Source organism: Girardinichthys multiradiatus, chromosome 2 (assembly GCF_021462225.1).
Source record: "Girardinichthys multiradiatus isolate DD_20200921_A chromosome 2, DD_fGirMul_XY1, whole genome shotgun sequence".
Taxonomy (NCBI): Eukaryota; Metazoa; Chordata; class Actinopteri; order Cyprinodontiformes; family Goodeidae; genus Girardinichthys; species Girardinichthys multiradiatus.
Genome location: NC_061795.1, coordinates 7,996,068 through 8,005,881, shown reverse-complemented (window position 1 = coordinate 8,005,881; position 9,814 = coordinate 7,996,068). Strand labels below are relative to the sequence as shown.

The following is a 9,814-nucleotide window of genomic DNA, read 5'->3' as shown; positions in this document are numbered from 1 at the left end:
CGGATGAAATATGCTAATTATGTGAGATAGGAATTCTGGGTTTTCATGAGCTGTATGCCAAAATCATCCGTATTAAGACAATAAAAGACCTGCAATATTTCAGTTAGTGTGCAATGAATCTAAAATATATGAATGTTAAATTTTTATCATTACATTATGGAAAATAATTAACTTTATCACAATATGCTAATATTTTGAGAAGGACCTGTAGTATGAGATTCACTTTCTAAAATAGGTGACAGATAATATTGAACTTGTATCATGATGAGATGTACCTGTAAATAAAAAAAATTATCATGAAACTAATAATCCACTGATTCCCACTGTAAAGTATATTGTATTTTAATACAATCCTAATTATTCAAGTACATTCTCTCGGGATTTCTTTTAAAGTAAAGATGTTTAGTAAGAAAACTGAAAATTTCACCTGTAGATGCTGAGTATTAAAAATATTCAGATAAATAGGCTAGTTTGGAGAAACCAAGTACATGTTACAATGATGGAACCTATTTTCACATAGGATTATTTTTTAGGATCATTGGAATTTTACAGTCTTGTGCTCTTAAAAAAAAGGTTGTTATAAAGTCTATCACCAAGTTTTTCCATTTTAGTTGTTTACCTTTTGCATTTACAAAATGAAACCTTTTTAATTACTCTTACTGTTTTTACCATAGGTTAATATGTTCTACAGAGCCCTGGTGGGAGAATCCATTTCCCAGTTTCGTCACTACCACTCCCGACGAAGAAGCTTAGCCGGTCTATGTGACTTATTTGATGATGGGACAGCATGCCCAGCATGTCCAAAGGTTGGACACAATGATAGAAATTGCATTTCATATTTCTTAGAAAGGATATATGTTAAAGTCTCATGCAAGGCTCATGTTTTATATCCTTTCAGGTGTCATCTAAATTATTTTATTCTTATTTGAGAATTTACTAATAAATCAGAAACTCATCAATCGTTGTTGCTGTTTATGTTTTAGGCTGATGGCACCATGATTGTGACTATGGATGCCAACTTTGGCCTTGTAAGAAAAAGGAGCTCCGGAAAAAGTGTGACAGAGCCCTTGCATGGTAACAGCATGTTTGTGAGGGATGAGGATGTAGAGGAATATCTCCTGTCACATCCTGATTGCACCAAACCAACGGAAGTGAGTAAATACTGTTATGTTTTTTCTTGTCATTCCTTTATCATTAGTCCTTATTACCTCTTAATTAACAAAGTTATTTCTACATTTGCAGATGGTAAGTGTTGGGATTTAGGATCTGAGTATGGGTGTCTTTGAGGTTTACAGTATGTTATTACGCTTATAATGGCTTGAATAAGTACCTCTGTTTTCTTAACTAATTAGGACTGTAGCAACTTCAAAGCTGGAAATTTACTTCAGTCGCAAAACCAACAAAGAAAAATAGATGTGACTGGTGTATTTGGAGCCTCATGCCGCCATGAAATACCATTAACGTTTTTGAACATGACTCATGGAGAAAGGTGCGTTAATTTAATTTAATTTTTTTAAGAAGCTTGTGTTCATTAATCTGTGCAGAAGTGGTAAAAAATCTAAATGCTTTCCAAAAATGCTGGATTCTGTGTTATCCATTTGTCTTATGTATTTATCAGACTTTTTCTCTTGAAACAGGCTTGCATATCCAAAGTTCATCATACGTGAGCTGGAGAAAAGATATAAGGACAAAAACGTTAATCTGCATTTCATATATGGTGTTGCATGTGTACTTTTTACACATATGCATGTGAGTATCTTCCTTTATAATTTACACAATATTTATTTTTTTGATAATAACACACTGAATTGTTGATCAGAAAACCGGAGAAGGAATTCCTCAAGGTATTTCCATGGCTGTACCAGCATTTCATGTTTATGGACATAAACTGCAGTTTCAGGTATTTATATATATATATTTTATTTTTTTTATTTTTAACTTTTAGCCAATTTGTAACAAACATTTAATCTTAGATACATGCCCGCACATGTGCAAATTATTCAATCCATACTTTGTGTGCACAGTTTAAAACATTGTACTGTGACGGTTTCTGTTATTCACAGATCATGTACAGCACACGAAGGCTTCCTGGATTTGGGCTAACAGATGGTGAAGGCATGGAAAGGTTATGGTCGTTTTTGAGAAGATTTTCACGAGTGACTAAAGAGATGACTCCTTCCCATCGGCTTGACCTTCTGACTGATGCCTTACTCTATTATGGAAGAAGAAAATCAACAGATCTAGGTTAATATATTTCTGTATTTGCTGATTAAACATAATTGATAAATTTGGATTCAAACTGAAACTGGTCACTACTTGCAGAAGTGCAGCTCATTCAGAGATGGGACAAAGCAGAGAAGGTCTGGAGTTTTGCTGAGAAGGAGATTTCTGCAGTTCTGAAAGAGGCACCAAGTAACTTTGCCTTTTATAGAACGTATGTTATTGCAAGAGTAGCCTCTCTGACTAATAAATTTTTTTATTTTATCTTGTCTTTTTCTAAGTGTGTATTTCAGAACGTGACGTACAACAGTGGATGGAAACAGAGATTGAAGTTGCCCAACCTGCACGTTTGAAAACAAGACCCACAGGTATGCTGATGTACTTGATTCTTTCATTTTGCAGAAACTGTATTAAGGTAGTTGACAGTGGCAGCTTCCATAAGTATGTTTTATGTATGTGTAAGTTTAAAGCTGTTTTATTAATATTACAGAGATGTATCAAGCTGGAAGCTCCATGACAATTCTCAAATTTTTTTTAATGTAATGCAATGTCTTGTCTGGAAATGTATCGTTCCCTTTTCTTTAGACACTGTTCCGAGATGGAAAAGGAATTATGTCATGAAGTTGACTAAATTCAATCAGCTCCGGTAGGAGCCTTTTTTTAAAAGTTTCTACAGTACCCTTTCACAGTAAACATTTACTTGTTTTACTATTGAAACGTCCTTCCACCAGAGGTAAAATTGTAGCACTTTAATCACAAAAGGTTTCAGTTGTGCACAATTCTGCAGACTATATCACTCTAAACCCTTGCTTTCAGTTTTCCATGTGCATTTGTTTTTCTAGATCCCTGAACCAGGAGTACCCAACTGGAGATGAAACACAGTAAGTTGGCTTAATGTGTATTGTTCTAAAAAAGACAAAGAGTACTGTCATTTGAAAAGCAAGTTGGGGTTGTTTTATTTTTGTGTTTATTGTGTTCAGGCTGGAGAGTGATCTTCAAGCAAACACTATGGAATAAAACAAAGATGGTGTCAGTCAGATGAGATTTTCCAGTCCACATTGAGAGACCTTGACCAGGAAGTCAGAGGTCACCTGATTTTACAAGCACAAAATGAAGCCAGGGAGAGGGTCACTCTTATCAACCTGAAAAGAAAATATCCTGGTACAGTTACATGTTTTTTTCTTCTTTTTTTTTTTTTGCTTTTATTTGTACATTATAATACTGTGCCTTTGATATTTAATTGGACATATTGGCTCCCTTGTTGCAAAGGGTTTTTATGCACTATGACAAATATGTAATCACAATAACAAATTGCTCTAGAACACTGTGGGTTACAACATTCTGAAAGTAAACTAGTCTTGGCACAAAACACAAATTCCCTTTGCAAAATTACATAGCTTAGTTGTCGTGTTTAAATTTAGTGAAAGAACAGGTAGCTTTTATCATTAACTGAAATAGTGTTCACCTAATTAGCCCATCTATAATTTTTTGTAGGCCTTTAATAATCCGAGACATAGATCACATATCAGTATTGCATGTCTTCATCATGTGTTGATGGTATTTATTTTTGGTGTTTATTTTTTAGCCATTTTCTATTTTTATTCTTTGGTTCCAGATGGACAGGGAATTGCTATTAGGCTGTCCAAGCAGGTAAACGCCTGCAACAGGAGACTGAAGAAGGTTATTACAGGGTACAATGGTCTGCAGTGGCCATCACATTTAGAATTTCCAGATGTGCGTGATGTCTCCTTGCCCCTATACTCATTCATTGATGAACCAGTAAGTATAATTTAAATGCTAGTTGTCAGTAAATTTATTAGTACTAATTATCCTGTTATTGGTTATTGATGCTTTGCATTTGAAGACCAGAGCAGCTGAAGAAAAGCTTCTGCTTCAGAGAGAGATGGACACTCTGATTCATCACCTCCATCAGCAACATGAACATTTACATTCAGCAATAAATGACACTACGGACCCTGGTTCCAAAGCTGTTCTTCATCACAGTATTATCCTGTTGGAAAGGAAACTGTACAATGCCATGATAATGTTCACAAATCATATTACAGTTGTTGTTCCTCCTCCAAATGTTCACCTGCCAGAGTTTACCTCCGTTTCCCAATCAGTTATTTCAGCTGATATGCATATTTTACTATGTGATGACAGCAGTCATGACAAAGAGGATGAAGCTGATGAGAATGATGTCGATGATGAAGTTGATAACTGCAATTAGTTTTGTAAAACAATAGCATGACCTCGTTATAAGTTTAGAAAGCGCATTCTCCAGTCATTCATGTCGATTCGACTTGCAGTCCATGGAGTTTGTGTATTTCTTTATTGTATTTAATTCCAGTGTTAAAAAAAATGAATTTGATGTTAATTGTTAACAATGGGATTTGCTGTTGAAAAAACAATTTTGTTAAAGTCAAACATGACTCTTAATATACCGTAACTAGAAAATAAACCTATCATTTTGATAGAGGTTTATTTTTAATCAATAAAGATGTATGATGTAGTTTTGATGTTTTTATTGGGCTTGTGTTGTGTATAATTGGTAGATTGAATTGGAAATACAAATCTCATAAAACACTGATTAATATAGATCAGGGATGGGCAATGTGTCCCTGCTCCAACACACCTAAATCAAATGGTTAGCAGGACTATGGAGAACTTGACTGCATACTGAAGAGGTTATTTTGAGTCAGGTGTGTTGGACCAGGGTCTCATCTAAACTTTTCAGGACACCAGCCCTCAATGGCTGGAATTGCCTATCCCTGACATACAGGTCCTTCTCAAAATATTAGCATATTGTGATAAAGTTAATTATTTTCCATAATGTCATGATGAAAATTTAACATTCATATATTTTAGATTCATTGCACACTAACTGAAATATTTTAGGTCTTTTATTGTCTTAATACGGATGATTTTGGCATACAGCTCATGAAAACCCAAAATTCATATCTCACAAAATTAGCATATTTCATCCGACCAATAAAAGAAAAGTGTTTTTAATACAAAAAACGTCAACCTTCAAATAATCATGTACAGTTATGCACTCAATACTTGGTCGGGAATCCTTTGGCAGAAATGACTGCTTCAATGCGGCGTGGCATGGAGGCAAACAGCCTGTGGCACTGCTGAGGTCTTATGGAGGCCCAGGATGCTTCGATAGCGGCCTTTAGCTCATCCAGAGTGTTGGGTCTTGAGTCTCTCAACGTTCTCTTCACAATATCCCACAGATTCTCTATGGGGTTCAGGTCAGGAGAGTTGGCAGGCCAATTGAGCACAGTGATACCATGGTCAGTAAACCATTTACCAGTGGTTTTGGCACTGTGAGCAGGTGCCAGGTCATGCTGAAAAATGAAATCTTCATCTCCATAAAACGTTTCAGCAGATGGAAGCATGAAGTGCTCCAAAATCTCCTGATAGCTTGCTGCATTGACCCTGCCCTTGATAAAACACAGTGGACCAACACCAGCAGCTGACACGGCACCCCAGACCATCACTGACTGTGGGTACTTGACACTGGACTTCTGGCATTTTGGCATTTCCTTCTCCCCAGTCTTCCTCCAGACTCTGGCACCTGATTTCTGAATGACATGCAGAATTTGCTTTCATCCGAAAAAAGTACTTTGGACCACTGAGCAACAGTCCAGTGCTGCTTCTCTGTAGCCCAGGTCTGGGGAATGCGGCACCTGTAGCCCATTTCCTGCACACGCCTGTGCACGGTGGCTCTGGATGTTTCTACTCCAGACTCAGTCCACTGCTTCCGCAGGTCCCCCAAGGTCTGGAATCGGCCCTTCTCCACAATCTTCCTCAGGGTCCGGTCACCTCTTCTCGTTGTGCAGCGTTTTCTGCCACACTTTTTCCTTCCCACAGACTTCCCACTGAGGTGCCTTGATACAGCACTCTGGGAACAGCCTATTCGTACAGAAATTTCTTTCTGTGTCTTACCCTCTTGCTTGAGGGTGTCAATAGTGGCCTTCTGGACAGCAGTCAGGTCGGCAGTCTTACCCATGATTGGGGTTTTAAGTGATGAACCAGGCTGGGAGTTTTAAAGGCACCAGGAATCTTTTGCAGGTGTTTAGAGTTAACTTGTTGATTCAGATGATTAGGTTCATAGCTCGTTTAGAGACCCTTTTAATGATATGCTAATTTTGTGAGATAGGAATTTTGGGTTTTCATGAGCTGTATGCCAAAATCATCCGTATTAAGACAATAAAAGACCTGAAATATTTCAGTTAGTGTGCAATGTATCTAAAATATATGAATGTTAAATTTTCATCATGACATTATGGAAAATAATGAACTTTATCACAATATGCTAATATTTTGAGAAGGACCAGTACATTCCAATTAATCCTAATCATTGAACAGTGCAGTTAGATTCAGTTATTTATTCAAATTGGATCATAAGTTTTTCTGTCTAAGGAAACCCAGCAGATTGCATCGAATCAGAGACTTGTAGCATTCACTCCTCCTGGATGAGCATGTAGCGACAGTGGACAGTCCCTGGAGTTGACTTTGCAGCAATCCCTCATACTGAGCATGCATGTAGCGACAGTGGAGAGGAAAAACTCCCTTTTAACAGGAAGAAACCTCCAGCAGAACCAGGCTCAGTGTGAGCGGCCATCTGCCACGACCGACTGGGGGTTTGAGAGAACAGAGCAGAGACACAAAAAGAACACAGAAGCACTGATCCAGGAGTCCTTTCTATGTAAAGGAAAAGTAAATGTTAATGGATGTAGCTCCTTTAGTCATTTCAACTAGAAAGAATGAACAGATAAACTCTGAGCCAGTTTTCAAGGTTAGAGTCTGAAAGAGAGCACATAGAGTTAGTCACAGTAAAAGATCAGTCATTTGCCATGTCTAGGAGAGAGAAAGGGTTAAACACTGTAAGACAGGGCCATGTGGGTCATCGGTAGAGGGTGAGCATTAAGTTGTTGCCCGCAGAAGCTCGGACAATTCCCCTCTCCAGAAAGGTGTCACAGTTAGACACAGAGTCAGGTCAGTTGTAGCTTCTAGGTAGAGAAAAGAGAGAGAACATAAAGTTGAAAACTGAAATAACAGCAAATAATGCAAAATTGGAGAGTAGTGTGAGAATGTAGGAAAGAGGGTGAAAGTGGTCATTATGTCCTCCAGCAGCCTAAGCCTATAGCAGCATTACTATAGAGATAGCTCAGGATAACCTAAGCCACTCTAACTATAAGCTTTATCAAAAAGGAAAGTTAAAAGCCTAGTCTTAAAAGTAGACATTTTGTCCATCAAGAGCCCACTGATGGCCATTGCTATACTAAAAACCACAACGATTGGGATACTTCTCTCTGTCAGATTGACCATAACCATTGGAAAAGAGAGGGGTCATACAGGTAGCAGAGATGGAGGGTGTGTTTGCACCTCAACCATAACTGAGCCGGTTTAGGCTAAACCTGACTCCCCCTTACTCCATCCAACAGGGAGGGAAGAAGATGGAGGTAAAAAATAAGGAAAATAGAGTGGCTTAGGTTATCCTGAGCTAACTATAAGCTTTATCAAAAAGGAAGGTTTTAAGCCTTGCCTTAAAAGTAGACACGGTGACTGCCTGCCTGCCTGTCCATCCTTATAGTGCATAGGAATAAACAGATATTATATGGGGACTGTTAAAACCTTTATTTTACGGTTATCAGGTGAATCACACGGGTCTGGGTGGGTTTTTTCAAACCCCCAGTTTGTCATGGCAGATGGCCGCTCACACTGAGCCTGGTTCTGCTGGAGGTTTTTCCTTTCCACTGTCGTTACATGCATGTTCAGTATGAGGTATTGCTGCAAAGTCAACTATCCACCATCTTTACATACTCATCCAGGAGGAGTGAATGCTGCAAGTCACTGACTCAAGCAATCTGTGTCATAGTTTTAGCTGCCAATTTGACCCACATACAGCGACACTCGAGACACTGAGAGCAGTTTAGGAGTTTATTTGACCAGACACAGGGGCGCAACAAAAGCCTATGGACTAGAACCACGTAACTGAAAGGGAAAAGGGCTGATCAAATACAAGTTCACTTAGAAAATGGTTCAGATTATTTGTAAACAGCTTACAGTGTGCCGGGAATGATCCACCAGGGAGTGAGGCTGTCGAGTCTGGGAATGATGTTTTGGTCCGCACTGCGGCCCGCCGGAGCTGAGAGTGATTATCCTAGCCGGGCAACGTTGGAGGGTGGACAGGGTTTGCTCGGACCGGGGGGCCAGATCTACAGACTGCCAGCTGGGACTGATCCAAGGCAACGGTTACGATTCAACTCTGACTGTGGTCCTCCTCCGAGTGGGAGTGTGGCTTGGTCCTGAAACCTGCCGTGAAGACAAAGCAATGTTAGTTAAAGGCTGTTTACAAAAAATAGCTCAAAGCTGTGGAACGGTCAGAAATCTGGCCAGACTGTGATACCCTGATTAGGCAAAACACCGTGTGCTGGCAGTCTGCCTTCTTATAGCCCCCCGGCTGATGAGGGAATGAGGAACACCTGCTGCTGCTTCGGCTGCCAGGCTTCGGCGGTACCTAGTGGTGGAGGGCAGTTAGCAGCAGGCAGACAAAAATCCCAGACTCTGACAATCTGCTGGGTTTCCTTAGATAGAAAACTATTTAACCAATTTGAATAATAAACTGAATCTGACTGCACTGTTTGATAGTTAGGATTTAGTGGAATATGTGAACCTGACTTGAAATCTGTCTGATGATTTGATTGGATTGACTTTGTAAATTGCCTTGAGATAACATGTGTTGTGAATTGGCACTATATGAATAAAACTGAATTGAATTGGGTATTTGTGGGCCAGCTTGTCTCTCTCTGCGTCAGCCTGCACCGTGTCACTACAGCATTCACTTACAATATACAAGCACAGAAATAGACCCATGTTAGAATACGGCTAACTGTTGGTTAGATAATATGCATGTTAGTAAAATTAACATAATTATCAGCTAGAACTAAATGGTAATACATAGTTTGTCAGCCTTTCACTCACCTCTGCTTCCTGTTTCTGGTGTTTTTAACGGGGAAAATTGTTTACCAGAACCTGTAAACTGTTTACCGGTTCTTGAGAGAGACACGGCCATGATAAAATGGTATGGGAATTGTTTTGTGGATTATCGTTCGTTATTATTTTAAATGTGTGGTGGTTTGTAAATGTTTGTACATAGTGGAATTTTATAAATATTTGTGGTATTATTAAAAATTTCATTATATCAGCTAGTGTGTACTAAAATGTTTAGTCCAGGGGGGCCCAAGTCCAGTCCTCGAGAGCTTATATCCTGCAACTTTTAGGTGCACCTCTTGTCCAACACACCTGAATCAAATGTCTGATTTGCCCCATCAGCATGTCATTTTGCATTGCAGAGGCCTGATAATGAGCCATTAATTCGATTCAGGTTTGGTGGACAAGGGACGAATGTCCCTAAAACACAAACCTTTATGCTACTATACCGCTAAACAAAGCACAATAGGAGCATTCAGTCATATTTTACAAATATATTGATATTTAATTGGATGGAAACAACAGTGGAAAAAGAATTGTTTATATAGCAAAAGCAACAATTCCAACCATAACATCTTTTTTTTAATTT

The 9,814-nt window shown here is 38.8% G+C and overlaps 1 protein-coding gene and 1 long non-coding RNA gene across 2 annotated transcripts; one reads left to right on the top strand and one right to left on the bottom strand.

Moving 5' to 3' along the window:
- Positions 1-532: 532 nt before the first annotated feature.
- LOC124883004 lies at positions 533-3,237 on the top strand. Its single transcript, XM_047389801.1, has 11 exons — positions 533-806; positions 984-1,151; positions 1,353-1,489; positions 1,638-1,749; positions 1,820-1,900; positions 2,064-2,244; positions 2,323-2,412; positions 2,502-2,588; positions 2,806-2,866; positions 3,063-3,101; positions 3,201-3,237. The coding sequence occupies exons 1-11, from the start codon at positions 681-683 to the stop codon at positions 3,235-3,237; spliced, it is 1,119 nt and encodes a 372-aa protein (XP_047245757.1). The 5' UTR covers positions 533-680.
- A 4,921-nt stretch (positions 3,238-8,158) lies between these two features.
- Positions 8,159-9,446, bottom strand: LOC124879379. The gene is made up of 3 exons (XR_007041024.1): positions 9,217-9,446; positions 8,642-8,752; positions 8,159-8,547 (listed from the first exon to the last, which is right to left on the bottom strand). It is a non-coding gene; the product is annotated as an uncharacterized LOC124879379 (long non-coding RNA).
- Positions 9,447-9,814: the final 368 nt, after the last annotated feature.